The sequence below is a fragment of the Mustela nivalis genome (genome assembly GCF_964662115.1).
Source record: "Mustela nivalis genome assembly, chromosome: 1".
Lineage (NCBI taxonomy): Eukaryota > Metazoa > Chordata > Mammalia > Carnivora > Mustelidae > Mustela > Mustela nivalis.
Window position 1 is genome coordinate 83,640,632 of NC_139020.1, and position 18,216 is coordinate 83,658,847.

The 18,216-nt window shown below is 41.9% G+C and overlaps 1 protein-coding gene across 1 annotated transcript; it reads left to right on the forward strand.

Moving 5' to 3' along the window:
* Nucleotides 1-12,804: 12,804 nt before the first annotated feature.
* Nucleotides 12,805-18,013, forward strand: LOC309870386 (putative membrane protein C3orf80). The gene is made up of 2 exons (XM_082742519.1): nucleotides 12,805-15,045; nucleotides 15,172-18,013. Exon 1 carries the CDS (start codon nucleotides 13,985-13,987, stop codon nucleotides 14,729-14,731), a length of 747 nt encoding a protein of 248 aa, XP_082598645.1. The 5' UTR covers nucleotides 12,805-13,984; the 3' UTR covers nucleotides 14,732-15,045; nucleotides 15,172-18,013.
* The last annotated feature ends 203 nt before the right edge of the window (nucleotides 18,014-18,216 follow it).

Here is an 18,216-nt window from a genome sequence, read left to right on the forward strand (position 1 = left end):
ATGGTGCTGGGAAAATTGGACAGCCACATGCAGACAAATGAAATTGGACCATTTCCTTACACCACACACAAAAATAGACTCAAAATGGATGAAGGACCTCAATGTGCGAAAGGAATCCATCAAAATCCTTGAGGAGAACACAGGCAGCAACCTCTTCGACCTCAGCCGCAGCAACATCTTCCTAGAAACATCGCCAAAGGCAAGGGAAGCAAGGGAAAAAATGAACTATTGGGATTTCATCAAGATCAAAAGCTTTTGCACAGCAAAGGAAATAGTTAACAAAACCAAAAGACAACTGACAGAATGGGAGAAGATATTTGCAAACGACATATCAGATAAAGGACTAGTGTCCAGAATCTATAAAGAACTTAGCAAACTCAACACCCAAAGAACAAATAATTTAATCAAGAAATGGGCAGAGGACATGAACAGACATTTCTGCAAAGAAGACATCCAGATGGCCAACAGACACATGAAAAAGTGCTCCATATCACTCGGCATCAGGGAAATACAAATCAAAACCACAATGAGATATCACCTCACACCAGTCAGAATGGCTAAAATCAACAAGTCAGGAAATGACAGATGCTGGCGAGGATGTGGAGAAAGGGGAACCCTCATACACTGTTGGTGGGAATGCAAGCTGGTGCAGCCACTCTGGAAAACAGCATGGAGGTTCCTCAAAATGTTGAAAATAGAACTGCCTTATGACCCAGCAATTGCACTATTGGGTATTTACCCTAAAGATACAAACGTAGTGATCCAAAGGGGCACGTGCACCCGAATGTTTATAGCAGCAATGTCCACAATAGCCAAACTATGGAAAGAACCTAGATGTTCATCAACAGATGAATGGATCAAGAAGATGTGCTATATATACACAATGGAATACTATGCAGCCATCAAAAGAAATGAAATCTTGCCATTTGCGACAACATGGATGGAACTAGAGCGTATCATGCTTAGCGAAATAAGTCAAGCGGAGAAAGACAACTATCATATGATCTCCCTGATATGAGGAAGTGGTGATGCAACATGGAGACTTAAGTGAGTAGGAGAAGAATAAATGAAACCAGATGGGATTGGGAGGGAGACAAACCATAAGTGACTCTTAATCTCACAAAACAAACTGAGGGTTGGTGGGGGGAGGGGATTTGGGAGAAGGGGGTGGGATTATAAACATTGGGGAGGGTATGTGCTTTGGTGAGTGCTGTGAAGTGTGTAAACCTGGTGATTCACACACCTGTACCCCTGGGGATAAAAATATATGTTTATAAAAAATAAAAAATTAAAAAAAAATTCAGGACTTTTAAAAGTCTGTTCTGCTGAGGGACATCGCTCCAGAGGCTAAACAGGGGTGAAGCCCATGCGGGGTCAGCGTGGCCCCAGGTCCCGCAGGGTCACAGAAAGATCGGGGGTGTCTGAGTGTCGCAGAGCTTGCAGGTATTAGAACGGGGAAGCTGGCTACAAAAACAGAGCCGAGGGGTGCGCTCTCAGCTCAGGGTTACCTTGAACTGGTCGCAGGCTGGGTGAGCTCAGAGCACAGCCGGAGGCCAGGGAGACGGGAGTGATTAGGCACTAGTCTCTCAGGGTGCACTGAGAAGTGCGTCCCCAAGCTCTCGGCTCTGCCCTGCTCGAGACTGGAAGGCCGCCATTTCTATTCCCATCCTCCGGAACTCTATGGAAAGCGCTCAGGGAACAAAACCTCCCCAAAGCAAACCTGAGGGGATTACTCAGCCCAGCCCCTGGTAAGGGCGGAGCAATTCTGCCTGGGGCAAAGACACTTGAGAATCACTACACCAGGCCCCTCCCCCAGAAGATCAACAAGAAATCCAGCCAAGACCAAGTTCACCTACCAAGGAGTGCAGATTCAATACCAAGGAGAGCAGCAGAATTCCAGAGGAGGAGAAAGCAAAGCACAGAACTCATGGCTTTCTCCCCATGATTCTTTAGTCTTGCAGTTCATTTCATTTTTTTTTCAATATTTTTTTCTTCTTCTGCTAATTTTTTTAAAACTTTTACCCTTTTCTTTTTTAACATTTTTAACTAGTTAATCTAATACATATATTTCATTTATATTTTTTCTTTATTTCTTTTTTTAATTTTTTTTTCTGAACCTCTTTTTATCCCCTTTCTCCCCCCCATGATTTGGGGTCTTTTCTGATTTGGTTAAAGCATATTTTCCTGGGGTCTTTGCCACCCTTTTAGTATTTTACTTGCTCCTTCATATACTCTTTTCTGGACAAAATGACAAGGCAGAAAAATTCACCACAAAAAAAAAGAACAAGAGGCAGTACCGAAGGCTAGGGACCTAATCAATACAGACATCAGTAATATGTCAGATCTAGAGTTCAGAATGATGATTCTCAAGGTTCTAGCCGGGCTCAAAAAAAGGCATGGAAGATATTAGAGAAACCCTCTCGGGAGATATAAAAGCCCTTTCTGGAGAAATAAAGAACTAAAATCTAACCAAGTTGAAATCAAAAAAGCTATTAATGAGGTGCAATAAAAAATGGAGGCTCTCACTGCTAGGATAAATGAGGCAGAAGAAAGAATTAGTGATATAGAAGACAAAGTGACAGAGAATAAAGAAGCTGAGCAAAAGAGGGACAAACAGTTACTGGACCACGAGGGGAGAATTCGAGAAATAAGTGACACCATAAAACAAAATAACATTAGAATAATTGGGATTCCAGAAGAAGAAGAAAGAGAGAGGGAAGCAGAAGGTATATTGGAAAGAATTATTGTAGAGAATTTCCCTAATATGGCAAAGGGAATGAGCATCAAAATCCAGGAGGTATAGAGAACCCCCCTCAAAATCAACAAGAATAGGTCCACACCCCGTCACCTAATAGCAAAATTTACAAGTCTTAGTGACAAAGAGAAAATCCTGAAAGCAGACCAGGAAAAGAGGTCTGTCACATACAATGGTAAAAATATTAGATTGGCAGCTGACTTATCCACAGAGACCTAGTAGGCCAGAAAGAGCTGGCATGATATTTTCAGAGCACTAAATGAGAAAAACATGCAGCCAAGAATACTATATCCAGCTAGGCTATCATTGAAAATAGAAGGAGAGATAAAAAGCTTCCAGGACAAACAAAAACTGAAAGAATTTGCAAACACCAAACTAGCTCAACAGGAAATATTGAAAGGGGTCCTCTAAGCAAAGAGAGAGCCTAAAAGTAGTAGATCAGAAAGGAACAGAGACATACACAGTAACAGTCACCATACAGGGAATACAATGGCACTAAATTCATATCTCTCAATAGTTACCCTGAATGTTAATGGGCTAAATGCCCCAATCAAAAGACACAGGGTATCAGAATAGATAAAAAAACAAAACCCATCAATATGTTGCCTACAAGAAACTCATTTTAGACCCGAAGACACCTCCAGATTTAAAGTGAGGGTGTGGAAAACAATTTACCATACTAATGGACATCAGAAGAAAGCAGGGGTGGCAATCCTTATAACAGATCAAATAGATTTTAAGCCAAAGACAATAATAAGAAATGAGGAAGGACACTATATCATACCCAAAGGGTCTGTCCAACAAGAAGATCTAACATTTTAAATATCTATGCCCCTAACGTGGGAGCAGCCAACTACACAAACCAATTATTAACAAAATCAAAGAAACACATCAACAATAATACAATAATAGTAGGGGACTTTAACACTCCCCTCACTGAAATGGACAGATCATCCAAACAAAAGATCAACAAGGAAATAAAGGCCTTAAATGACACACTGGACCAGAAGCACATCACAGATATTTCAGAACATTTCATCCCAAAGCAACAAAATACACATTCTTCTCTAGTGCACAAGGAACATTCTCCAGAATAGATCTCATCCTGGGTCCTAAATCAGGTCTCAACCAGTATCAAAAGATTGGGATCATTCCCTGCATATTTTCAGACCACAATGATCTGAAGCTAGAACTCAATCACAAGAGGAAATTTGGAAAGAACCCAAATACATGGAGACTAAACAGCATCCTTCTGAAGAAAGAATGGGTCAACCAGGAAATTAAAGAAGAATTGAAAAAATTCATGGAAACAAATGATAATGAAAACACAACAGTTCAAAATCTGTGGGATACAGCAAAGGCAGTCCTGAGAGGAAAATAAATGTGGTACAAGCCTTTCTCAAGAAACAAAAAAAGTCTCAAGTACACAACCTAACCCTACACCTAAAGGAGCTGGAGAAAGAACAAGAAAGAAACCCTAAACCCAGCAGGAGAAGAGAAATAATAAAGATCAGAGCAGAAATCAATGAAACAGAAATCAAAAAAACAATAGAACAGATCAACAAAACTAGGAGCTGGTTCTTTGAAAGAATTAATAAGATTGATAAACCCCTGGCCAGACTTATCAAAAAGAAAAGAGAAAGGACCCAAATAAATAAAGTCATGAATGAAAGAGGAGAGATCACAACGAACACTAAAGAAATACAGACAATTATAAGAACATACTATGAGCAACTCTACGCCAACAAATTTGACAATCTGGAAGAAATGGATGCATTCCTAGAAACATATAAACTACCACAACTGAACCAGGAAGAAATAGAAAGCCTGAACAGACCCATAACTAGTAAGGAGATTGAAACAGTCATCAAAAATCTCCAAACAAACAAAAGCCCATGGCCAGATGGCTTCTCAAGGGAATTCTACCAAACATTTAAAGAAGAACTAATTCCTATTCTCCTGAAACTGTTCCAAAAAATAGAAATGGAAGGAAAACTTCCAAACTCATTTTATGAGGCCAGCATCACCTTGATCCCAAAACCAGACAAGGATCCCATTAAAAAAGGGAACTACAGACTAATATCCTTGATGAACATAGATGCAAAAATTCTCACCAAAATACTAGCCAATAGGATTCAACAGTACATTAAAAGGAGTATTCACCATGACCAAGGGATTTATTCCAGGGCTGCAAGGTTGGTTCAACATCCACAAATCAATCAATGTGATACAACACATTAATAAAAGAAAGAACAAGAACCATATGATACTCTCAATAGATGCTAAAAAAGCATTTGACAAAGTACAGCATCCCTTCCTGATCAAAAGTCTTCAAAGTGTAGGGATAGAGGGCACATACCTCAATATTATCAAAGCCATCTATGAAAAACCCGCCGCAAATATCATTCTCAATGGAGAAAAACTGAATGCTTTTCCGCTAAGGTCAGGAACACGGCAGGGATGTCCATTATCACCACTGCTATTCAACATAGTACTAGAAGTCCTAGCCTCAGCAATCAGACAACCAAAGGAAATTAAAGGCATCCAAATCAGCAAAGAAGAAGCCAAACTATCACTCTTCACAGATGATATGATACTATATGTGGAAAACCCAAAAGACTCCACTCCAAAACTGCTAGAACTTATACAGGAATTCAGTAATGTGTCAGGATATAAAACCAATGCACAGAAATCAGTTGCATTTCTCTACACCAACAACAAGACAGAAGAAAGAGAAATTAAGGAGTCAATCCCATTTACAATTGCACCCAAAACCATAAGATACCTAGGAATTAACCTAACCAAAGAGGCTAAGAATCTATATTCAGAAAACTATAAAGTGCTCATGAAAGAAATTGAAGAAGATACAAAGAAATGGAAAAATGTTCCATGCTCCTGGATTGGAAGAACAAATATTGTGAAAATGTCTATGCTACCTAAAGCAATCTACAAATGTAATGCAATTCCTATCAAAGTACCAACCATCTTTTTCAAAGAAATGGAACAAATAATCCTGAAATTTATATGGAACCAGAAAACACCTCGAATAGCCAAAGAGATATTGAAAAAGAAAGCCAAAGTTGGTGGCATCACAATTCCGGACTTCAAGCTCTATTACAAAGATGTCATCATCAAGACAGCATGGTACTGGCACAAAAACAGACACATAGATCAATGGAACAGAATAGAGAGCCCAGAAATAGACCCTCAACTCTATGGTCAACTAATCTTCGACAAAGCAGGAAAGAATGTCCAATGGAAAAAGACAGCCTCTTCAATAAATGGTGTTGGGAAAATTGGACAGCCACATGTAGAAAAATGAAATTGGACCATTTCCTTATACCACACACAAAAATAGACTCAAAATGGATGAAGGACCTCAATGTGCGAAAGGAATCCATCAAAATCCTTGAGGAGAACACAGGCAGCAACCTCTTCGACCTCAGCCGCAGCAACATCTTCCTAGGAACATCGCCAAAGGCAAGGGAAGCAAGGGCAAAAATGAACTATTGGGATTTCATTAAGATAAAAAGCTTTTGCACAGCAAAGGAAACAGTTAACAAAACCAAAAGACAACAGACAGAATGGGAGAAAATATTTGCAAATGACATATCAGATAAAGGGCTAGTGTCCAAAATCTATAAAGAACTTAGCAAACTCAACACCCAAAGAACAAATAATCCAATCAAGAAATGGGCAGAAGACATGAACAGACATTTCTGCAAAGAAGATATCCAGATGGCCAACAGACACATGAAAAAGTGCTCCACATCTCTCGGCATCAGGGAAATACAAATCAAAACCACAATGAGATATCACCTCACACCAGTCAGAATGGCTAAAATCAACAAGTCAGGAAATGACAGATGCTGGCAAGGATGCGGAGAGAGGGGAACCCTCCTACACTGTTGGTGGGAATGCAAGCTGGTGTAGCCACTCTGGAAAACAGCATGGAGGTTCCTCAAAATGTTGAAAATAGAACTGCCCTATGACCCAGAAATTGCACTACTGGGTATTTACCCTAAAGATACAAACATAGTGATCCGAAGGGGCATGTGCACCTGAATGTTTATAGCAGCAATGTCTACAATAGCCAAACTATACAAAGAACCATAGTTCTTGAAGTAGAAGAAAAGAACTATTCATCTGTTGATGTCCATCAACAGATGAATGGATCAAGAAGAAGTGGTATATATACACAACGGAATACTATGCAGCCATCAAAAGAAATGAAATCTTGCCATTTGCGACAACGTGGATGGAACTAGAGGGTATCATGCTTAGCGAAATAAGTCAATCAGAGAAAGACAACTCTCATATGATCTCCCTGATATGAGGAAGTGGAGATGCAACATGGGGGTGTAAGGAGGTAGGAGAAGAATAAATGAAACAAGATAGGATTGGGAGGGAGACAAAGCATAAGTGACTCTTAATCTCACAAAACAAACTGAGGGTTGCTGGGGGGAGGGGGGTTGGAAGAGGGGTGTGGGTTATGGACACTGGGGAGGTGTACATATGGTGAGTGCTGTGAAGTGTGTAAACCTGGCGATTCACAGACCTGTACCCCTGGGGATAAAAATACATTGTATGTTTATAAAAAATAAAAAAAAATTAAAAAATAAATTTTGAAAAAAGGCCCTTTTAAAAATTCATAGTTGGATAAATCTACAGTTGAAATTGTTAACCCAAAATTTGAATATTTGGTCTATTTTTACAAGTGTCTTGGAAGATAGTTATCCATGTCAATTAACGATAGAAGCAGGAAGCCCTGTCCTGGGACGAATGGCCGGCTCAGAGTCAGTGCTACTCGTCCAGATGCCCCGTAACTCTAAAGTTGAGGGTAGAGTACAGAGCAAGAACAATCACTTCACACTCCATCCAGGTGTACAGAGAATATTGAGAAGACAGTATTAACATCCAATTTTTCCTTGTAATGAAAGGGAGGCAAAGGGTATATTACTAGTTTCAAGTTAAAATAATGGAGCGTAAAAATGTTTCATCTTATTCATTTCACACTATATGATTTTTCTGCCAGTGTGAGCATTTGACTGGTACATCAGCTTACTGACAAATATATTCTAACTTCAACAATCTGACCATTTAAAAAAAGAATGAGTGAGAATGAATTCATTCAGCTGACATAACTGGAATTCTAATTTCAGATCTTCTTGGCTTCACTAAATATATCTCATAATATTTATGGTTTAGTTTTTATATCTCTAGCAAAAAAGAGAAAGTTTGCCATGAGGAATTAACTGATAAATTGGTATGAAGCAAAATTTAAACAGGGAAGGTTAAGTCACTCATACATACTGTGTTTCAGAGCCCAATATATCCTTGTTTTCTCCAGCATAAAACTTAGCATACTGGTAGCTTAGTTCATGGATAAAGAATGAAACAATGAAGGAGGGGAATTTATTTTTTATTTACAGAAATGCGTACAAAAATATCTGGCCTGTCGTATTATTATCTAAACCATTATTAATGTGTTACTGAAAATGGCCACAGAAGTGACAGAAATTATTTCCTCAGAAGAATCTCGTATTCCTTGTCTAGAACACAGTCCAGCTCGACTCTCATTTTCCTTATAATTTGGCTGGTCTCTCAAGACACTGGAAATGTCTTGAGAGAAGACAAGTGCCTCCCCCACAGGGGCCCCTTGAGACATGGCCAAGAGGAAGTAAGATGCCTACTCACAATTTTGAGGTAGGCTTGGATTCAGGTTTCAGGACTGCCACCGATTTGCTCTGGAATTCAGGTGCTTTTTAACCTCTCTTCACCTGGAAAAGGGGGTAAGAATAAGTTCAGCCCATCTCATGGGAATGTAGTGAGGAGAAAACCAAACAATGCATGCAGAAGTGTTTTGAAAATCTGAAAGATCAAATACAAATGTAGGTATTATGTTCATAAGGTTCTGAGTGTACTCATCCTTTTGTTTTTTATTTCAAGTGGGTGAGAAAGGTTGCCATTTCCTTTTGCATCTCATCTGAACAAAAGATACAAACATCCCACATTGACTTTTCTCCTACTTCAAGCATTTGGCTTGAAGAAGCCTTTTGTCAGCGAGCTGCCAACTAATAGAGTTGAAAGGAAATCCAAACTCCACTTCAAGTTCGGGGTGTGGAGGTGGAGAGAATAGGACACATTGCTGGAACTTTCCTGGTCTCCAAGAAGAAACTGAACAGGACTGCACAGGTAACTATCCTCACACAACCTGTTACAGACACTGCAGAGAACCAGATTTGTCTAAAAATTGCACAACAGGGGCACCTGGGTGGCTCAGTGAGTTAAGCCTCTGCCTTCAGCTCAGGTCATGATCTCAGGGTCCTGGGATGAAGCCCTACATCCGGCTCTCTGCTCAGTGGGGAGCCTGCTTCCTCTCTCTCTGTCTGCCTACTTGTGATCTCTCCCTCTCTGTCAAATAAATAAATAAAATCTTGGGGAAAAAAATTGCACAACAGGGGGAGATGGCTTGACTCTACTTAAAGCCTATATAGGAGAGAATCTCAACTGTTGAAGTAGAAACGACATAGGCTTTGCCCCCAAGCATAGGAGATGATGAGGGAAGGGTCTTCCCACCTTGGGAACTTGTCCCCATGCAGTTTCCTCTGCTGGGAATACATCTTTCCTCTTCACCGTGTCTTTTCTTAAGGAACTATTTCTTAGGGAAGACTCTCTGGCTGATACCCCTATCACACCCCCCTTCCAGATCATATCTAGTGTAAAAAAAAATGTTAGTAAGCTAAACTTCTCCTTTATAATCCTGGTCATTGTTGGAATGAGGAATTCATTAGTTTAACTGATTAGTGTCTGTTATTCTCTCTCCTCTCCTCAGTAAGCTCCCTGGGGAAAGGGAAGAGTTTGATTTTTATAGAATCCCCCAAACAGAATATAGTATCCCCTAGCTCAAAAGTGAGTCCTCATTAAGTATTTATTAAATAAGTGATGAAAGAAATACGGTCTGAAAAGAACTTCAAAGCCAATTACTTCAGATCACAAATTATTTCTATATAGACACATTTATGTAAATATATGCTATTTACAAAAAAAAACCCTTAATTTATTGTAGCTCAGGGAGGGAAACCATAAAATGAGAAGGTTAATAAATCAATTTTAATAACAAGTTAGTAGTAAGGGAATAGCATACATACCCTTAATAAAGAGCTCCTACAGACTGGAAGGTTTACAAGGTCCCAAATGCCCATGTTTACACATTTTGAGGAAGGGATGTGGAAAGTGCAGAACTATTGTTTCACAGGCTTGAAGGTACAACTCACAATCAGTGGAGCTCAGAGAAAAATTCCCTTCTGGACCAGGTGTCATGTGATAGAACAAAAAGTTGAATGATAAGGCCACCCAGTTTCACTCAAGTTATCAGGATGGCTCCGAGAAGCATAAATAAAACAGCAGCCAGTTTTCTTGCATTCTGTTTACTTTCTTCTGTTTTGAAAAGTGAAAAAGTGTGGCTAATTTGACATTTATTCATATGAGTGTAAATAAATGAGGAAGGTAAATTTTTCAAAAAATTATTCAAGCATTATGGCAAGATAAAGCAATTAATATTCTTTTTTAAAAAGATCTTATTTATTTATTTGAGAGAGAGCTCAAGGTTGGGGGGGGGGCGCGCAGGGAGAGGCAAAGGGAGAGAGAGAAACAGAAGCATGCTTCCTGCTGAGCAGGGAGCCCCACATGGGGTTCAATCTTAGGTTCCTGAGATCATGACCCTAGTGGAAGGCAGATGCTTAACTGACTGAGCCACCCAGGCACCCTGCAATTAATATTCTTAATGTCTATCAAGCTATACTCCAAGACACCACGTTTTTTGGATAAAAGACAGTCTCCATTCCCCTTCCATCTGTTTTTATCTCTTGCACACACTTACTTACACACAATTTAGTGCCAATTTTCAACAAAATGAGGTTTCTTTTCCATTTTTACATTGTCATCTTCCTTTATCTTTCAATTATTCTATGGAACATGTAATTATGTTCTAACTTCCTCACTAAGTTGAATTTATGACTTTCTGTGAGCTGAAGTCTACTCCATTCATTTGTGTGTTAAAAAAGTATAAAGAATAAGGATGCTGAGTAATAAAGATCAGGTCTTTTCTGGAGCTTTTAAAGCTATAGTGTTTCTTTTCTTTCCTTCGAAAGGTTAAACACTATAAATTATATTACAAATAAAAATGAATTAAGTGAGACTGAGAGGTTAGAGAAGAAAAAAACAGAGGTGCCAGTTTCTGTAGAGGGTCTTTAATGGATGATACTTTGAGGCTATCAATTTGGAAAGAAAAAAATCAAATAAAAATCCATTTCATACTCATTTTGCAGACCTCATCCTTTTATTTGTTTTCATATAAGTAACTCTGACACCGTCTTATTTTATGTAAGATCTATGTTGTTCTTCTACTGTTCTAATATTATGCAAACGAATCCTAACACCTTAAAGGCAGACAGAAATTAAACCATTCAATGCTGTTTGTTTAATTTCAAAATAACAATAAGCAAGGTGCTTTCACCTACTTTTTTTATTTAAGAGTTTATTTATTTGACAGAGAAAGAAAGAGAGTACAAGCAGTGAGAGTGGCAGACGGAGAGGGAGAAGCAGGTTTCCTGCTGAGCAAGGAGCCTGATGCTGGGCTCAGTCCCAGGACACTGGGATCATGACCTGAGCAGAAGGCAGCTGCTTAACTGACTGAACCACCCTGGTGCCCCGCACTTTCACCTGTGTATCACCAGCCATGCCATTCCTCCTTTATTTTTGCATTGCTCCTACTACTACTAGCAGAAATCCTAAGAGATCGGATAATAAAAAACCCAAAGAGGTCTCGATATTTTCTTCAGCTTCATAATCGAAGCCCATCTCAAACTATGAATTGCCTTCATCCTCAAGATTGTTTGAAACTTGTTAATTCATTTTTTCTTTGGGAAAGTAAGAGTGAATCAGGACCAAAGAGAAAACTGCCACTTGTTGCCCTTGGATGAGTCTCTTCTTTACTCCGTTTAGTGGCAGCAGCTGGGAGTGCAGACCTCAGTTTATTCCATGCTAGGGGAAGAATCTCTTTTTTTTTCTCCCCATAATGGTGAATATCTAACAGAGTTCTTCGATTATAGAAGATGTTTGATGTAAATTTGACAAAAGAATGAGTGAGTAAAAGAATAATGCAATGTTCATTGTTTAAAAATGAATCATTTCCACTCCTTTATCTGACTTCAATTTGAAACCCCTTGATAATCAATCTTTACAAAATTGGTTTAAGGTCTCTCTACAGAGAAATAGACCATGGCACGGAGAAATGTTGTGGCTTCAGGAGAGCTTAGAAAGAAGGACCAACCAAGTTTCACATGAAGTAACTTGTCTGAGCAACACTTCCAAGATTCTCCAGAGGGAGAAAGGATTGTTTTGGAGTATGAGGCAAAGTAAAGTGTTCCCAGGAGCGGAAATATTTTAAATGCTTTCATTTAGACAGGGCAATGGCCTGTTTAAATCAAACCACCACCCTTAACCTTGGTCCATAAGGCTATTAGGGAGATACAGCGTCACTTACTCTGAGAGAAGTCTGCTTTTATCTGGCCTACATTTGAACCCTGCTTTTCTTTACACTTTTCCTTTGCTTTTACTTTTTTCTCTCAATGACTATGGAGTTTCCTGCTTGATTTCTCTATAGGGGTCCTATTGGTTAAGGGGTGAAGGAATGAATAAATCCTAATCCTAAAAAGATAACTGTTTCAGACTTCTTTCATAAAAGCACAAGCTCCTGGCTTCTCCATGGTGTGGCTCCAAGGGGCGGCTGAAGGCCACCCCACAGCAGACTGTGAGTCTGAAACCGGGTTAACTGCCTTCCCTCCCAAGTGCCCTCAGGGCCATCCCCAAGAAGTAGTGACTTCCAGGACCCAGACCCATACTCAGTCCCCTGTGCTGAGAGAGCACAGACTCCCTTTATTTTTTTTTTTTTTTAAAGATTTTATTTATTTATTTCACAGACAGAGATCACAAGTAGGCAGAGAAGCAGGCAGAGAGAGAGGAGGAAGCAGGCTTCCTGCTGAGCAGAAAGCCTGATGATGATGATGATGATGATGGACTAGATCCCAGAAACCTGGGATCATGACCTGAGCCCAAGGCAGAGGCTCCAACCCACTGAGCCACCCAGGCGCCCACAGACTCCCTTTAAAGACAAACTTTGCAAAGAAGAATAACCTTGAGAAAGACCCTTTCTATGCAGATCAATGCTCAGGAAGAGTGCCAACCACTTACAACTCCCCTTCGACATTTCACAGATGTGTTTTCAGGCTGGAGAAGAGGCCTCTTTCTACCCCAAAACCCAAATCCCTGTTTTGTGCCTCGGGTGCAGTGGGGTCTTATAGGATGAGCCGCTGGGGAAATAGGGGCCCCCTGTCCTCTCCTTGGTCAACTAGAGTCACCTTGCCAGAGGGCTCCCCTGCCTCCCCGGGGATACTTGTGTTGGTGCCTCGACTTGAGTCTCTCTGGGGAGTTCTCTATCTGTTCTGGAGGTCTCCTGGAGTTCCAACTTCTCAGCCCCAAACATCTGCCCGGAACCATCCGGCGGTCCCCATCCCCCAAGCTCTGGGACGGCTGCGGGGCTGCGCTAGCCATTAGTGGCCATCATCCATTTTTAATCAGAAAGATCACAAGAAAGATGGTAAGCGAATCCCAGTCGCAAGTCAATTTAAATAACATTCCTGGGGAAATCCAATCACTTAAAACTGAGACACCTACGCCAGCAAGAGCCCCCCGCCCGAGCGGCGGGGAAGAGCGCGACGGCTGAATTAATCGAGATCAGGGGGCTCCCGGGCTCAGAGCGGAGCGTTAACCCTTCCAGCCCCGGAGGGTGGCAAGGGGGGCTTGGAAGAGTGCGGCCGGCGGGGCGAAAATGCCCACGACAGTCACGGACAGGCTGCCTCTGCCATCTTGGGCGGCTCCGAGAGCCCTGAGGCGGGCCGGGGCGGCTGGGCGCGCGGGGTTAAGGTCAGAAACTCAGGAGGCCGCTCCCGCTGCGAGAAGCGGCCGCCTCCCGCAGCCTGGGCGCGCCTCGGGCTCCTCCTTCCGCCCAAGCGTGGCCAAGTGAGGACTGCTCCGGCCGCAGGTAGCGGAGGCGCGGGAGGCGGCGCGCGGGACCCAGCGCAGCGCCCGGGGAGGGGCCGACGGACACGCGGACAGACGGATCCCCCCAACCCCCTCCCCGGACATTAGCGACGGTCTGCGCCGGCCATGTGGGGACCCGGGGTCACAGCGGAGGGCCTGTCGGTGGCGCCGGCACCGCCGCCGCTGCTGCCGCTGCTGCTACTGCTGGCGCTGGCGCTGGTGGCGCCCTCGCGGGGCGGCGGGGGCTGCGCGGAGCTGGCGTGTGGCGAGCGGGAGCGCTGCTGCGACGCGGCCAACGCCACAGCGGTGCGCTGCTGCAAGCTGCCGCTGCACGCCTTCCTAGACAACGTGGGCTGGTTCGTCCGCAAGCTCTCTGGGCTGCTTATCCTGCTAGTGCTCTTCGCCATCGGCTACTTCCTGCAGCGCATCATCTGCCCCAGCCCACGCAGGTACCCGCGAGGCCAGGCGCGGCCAGGGCAGGCACGGCCCGGACCGCCGGGGGGCGCAGGGCCGCCGGGGGCCGCGGGGCCGCCCGACGACGACGACGACTCGCCCGCGCTACTGCGCGACGAGGCGGCCGCCGGCTCTCAGGACTCGCTGCTGGACAGTGGCGGCGGGGGCCGAGGCCGGGGAGGCGGCGGGCGCTCGGCCCCCTCCTGCGCCTCGGAGCACGAGCTTCGCGTAGTCTCGCCGGTCTTCCTGCAGCTGCCCAGCTACGAGGAGGTCAAGTACCTGCCCACCTACGAGGAGTCCATGCGGCTGCAGCAGCTCAGCCCCGGGGAGGTCGTGCTGCCCGTGTCGGTGCTTGGCCGCCCGCGAGGCGGCGGCGCCGGGGAGTCCGACGGCGGCGAGGGCCGCTTCCCGCTCATCTGAGCGTCTGTGGCCGCTCGAGGACCGCACGGACCGAACGGGGCTAGGGGGGCTGCGGGTGGGACGCGACGACCGAGGTGGCCGCTGCCACCGCTGACTGCCTCAGACCCCGCCTGGCACCCGGGCCGAATCGCCTGTCGCCTGGGTTGGAGTCACCCCCACTCCCGCTTGCCCCGGTATCTTAAGTTTCCCTACGTTTCATTCGGTTCAAGGAAACGTTAGGCTCGCACGGCGGGGGCGACAGAAGCGGACGAGGCTGGAGCGCAACTTCGAAGGACGTCCCCGCCCTCAGCCTCTCCTCAGACCTGTGTTCACTCGTAAGTGCCTGCTTTCCGAATCAAAGAGAACACGTGAGCCCTTTAGTGCGTCGGGAGAAAGGCTGTCACCTTTGGGGATGCGGGGAAAGGGACGCAGTTCCATACCTCTGCCTCTCGCCTGGACAGGTCACGGTCTCCCAAGATGGGCGGAGGGCGAGGAGCCGTAGGGGCGAGCGGCGACTGGAGACTGCTGCGCGCGGTCGGGGAGAGCAGCGTCTAGGTATGATTGAATCCCTCCCTCCCTTGCGGAGAACCCAAAATCCCCCCCTTGGTATCTTCCTGGCCAAGCATAGTCACCGCTGATGGCTCACAATACGGGGAGGGATACCTGTGATATCCAGTTAGGTGCTGTACCTATTGAAGACACACAGGAATTAGGTGTATCGAAGATCGTATTCTTAATAAGGTACAGCTGGACTTCTGATTTCTCAATAACTGAGAAGATATTTTTATTTATTTGTCTTTTATTTTTGTATTTTTGCCATGTATTGAACGTATCAGGAGTGTACTTGCGCAATTAATGACAAGATAAACGTCTTTTCTTCTTTATGGCCCTCTTCCCCTTAATGGTCTGGGAATTGTCTGTCATTGTTTAACAAAATATTGGACATGATTTCATTTACAATGGGGGAAAAAAGAGGCATGGTCAAAGAAGAAAACAGATGTGACCTAAAACACATGAAGGATATCTTATTTTCACTATTTGAGAAGAATATATTTTATTTTTAGTACGGTGGCATAATATACAACATTTTGTAATGAGCATAGATTGTGTAGTCTAGGTCTTAATTGTATCACTCACCACATAGTTGTATGTAGAAATGATTGATGCATAATATGTCATACCATGGCATGAAGCATGATGTCATATGCTTTTCCCTTTATTTTGAAGTACCTTCCACAACATGACACAAAACATAAGAACTTGTGACTTCTCTTTAAAGCCATAATTGTGCAAGTAATGTACTACAGAAGGATTTAGTCAACATATCCTAAGAAAAAAATGAATGTCATTGTATCAGCTCTACCATTCTATGAAATGTCCTTTAAGCAAATGGTAATATAAAATATTAAAATGCATTATGTATAATGTACATATGCACAGTCTATGTACATATATACATATTGTATACCATATAATTACTATAGTTTATGAAAGGAAAAGGAAAACAAATGTTTCTCTGCTTGGAGAAGGATGAGTGTTATATTAAGATTTTATATGTGTGAACCTTACATATATATGTATCTAGAAACATTGTTCTTATGATTGAAAAAAGGTTGACAATCCTGAGATTGTATTAGAGGAAACTGATTTGATTAATTTGAGAAGTGATTTGTGAAATTAATTTGAGAAAATGACTTAAAGTTTTAAATGCTAATAGAAAAAGTCTGACAGTTCTAAGAAGTCTGAATTGTAACAGAAGAGAATGGTTTACTCTAAGCTGCTAAAAGCTAATGATCCTGTCATTAAAATCATTTGAAGTATTATTAAAATACAGAAAAACATTAAAATCTTTCTCTGTGCAAACTGTATCAGATGTGTGACTATATGGCAATGTAATAAAATATGATATGGGTCTCTTTCTTACTTAAAAGCAATTTTAAGCTGTTTGGCAAAACAATAAGGAGTTGAGACAATTTGTTTAAATTGAGAATGGGACAAGATTTAATGAAATCACATCATATTGAGTAACTGCACATTAATGTTATTCAAACACTGTAAATTTTAGTTACATGTGGCTATCAATATCACCCTCCATTCAAACAGGAAAGTTACCATAATCTTTTAAATTATTTGTCCTTTAAGGGTATGTTTTAGATACATCTTACAATTCACCCAGATCCAAAACAGCAACGTGAACATTCAAGTACCAGTATATGTAGTATATCCTACATGTTGCTGTTATTAGCATTTGGAGCTAATCTTGTAAAAACATTTATAATACGAATCAAGTGTATTTCCCTTGTATCAACTATGGAACATTTCTCCCCCTAAAATTCAGAATGTCTATAATGTAATACTAGTCATGCAGTGAGGTTCCACTGAATTTTAAAGTCACCACAAATTTAACACTTGTTTTCTTCTTACACAGCACACAAGCTTTTATGCACATCTCTCAGTTAATAAAAATAAGTTTGACTCTGGTTTTTTTCTTGCACTTCATTGTTTACCAAGCACAATTTTGGGGAGGAGGAGTTCTTAAAAACTAATTTTTTAGTGACAAATGAACATGTTTCATGGTTACAAACACACACACACACACACCATACCCTGTTAAAACACACAGAACCTGTGTATTCACAGTGCTTGAATGCCTGGATAGAAACATTTTTAAAGCACTAAGGGCAGTATCTAGGTGTAACAATTTTATAGATTTCACCTGGCAGTTATTTATTACCTAGAACTAGTAAAAAACAGTAATGTAGAAAGCATTAATGTAGAAAAGTTATTCTCTCAACTCAAAATAATTTGTGATGTGATTTTACTTGTTTTCAACATTTTTTTATATAGGTGAGGGCACAGATATATATGTATATATATATGCACATATTTATGTATATATAAAATCAGTTGCTTAAAAGCATGACTTTAAAATTTTCAGTTATGTGTATTATTTAATTATATATGTATACACACACACACATGAAATCTGTTGCTTAAAAGCAATTTGTTGTTGGTGTTCAATATCATAAACAAGGGGGAAATGTCTTCTTGAAATAGAATAATAGTTTCAAGAGGCCATTAATTCAACCATGAAGACAGCTTTAGCAATTATGCCAAAAGGCATCAGGTGTGCTATAAAAGGAAAACAAGACTGAACTGTAGAGGCTGAAGGGAATATTAAGGAAATGGCCTCCAACAGTTTAAAAGGCAATATGCTAAGTACCTCAATGTTGTACTTTATGTATACAGTTTCTCTAAAGTGGAATTAATAAAGGAAAGAGTTCGCAGCTGGAACTTATTATGTTATAAACATGAATATGGTGTTCAGATTTAAACAATGTTCTGCACTGATTTCTGTAAAAATGTCATGAACATAATTAATTTGGATTTCCAGAGTGAAAGAAACAATGACAAGTTGTTTTATTTTGAGTATCCCAGCATTAATCATCTCTCCAAAACTCTACGTTGCAGACAACCAATCTGTAATAGAATATTTGGCAAGGTTG

Excerpts from the sequence above, each read along its gene's own strand:
- LOC309870386 (XM_082742519.1), top strand. The coding sequence starts at position 13,985 with ATGTGGGGACCCGGGGTCACAGCGGAGGGCCTGTCGGTGGCGCCGGCA.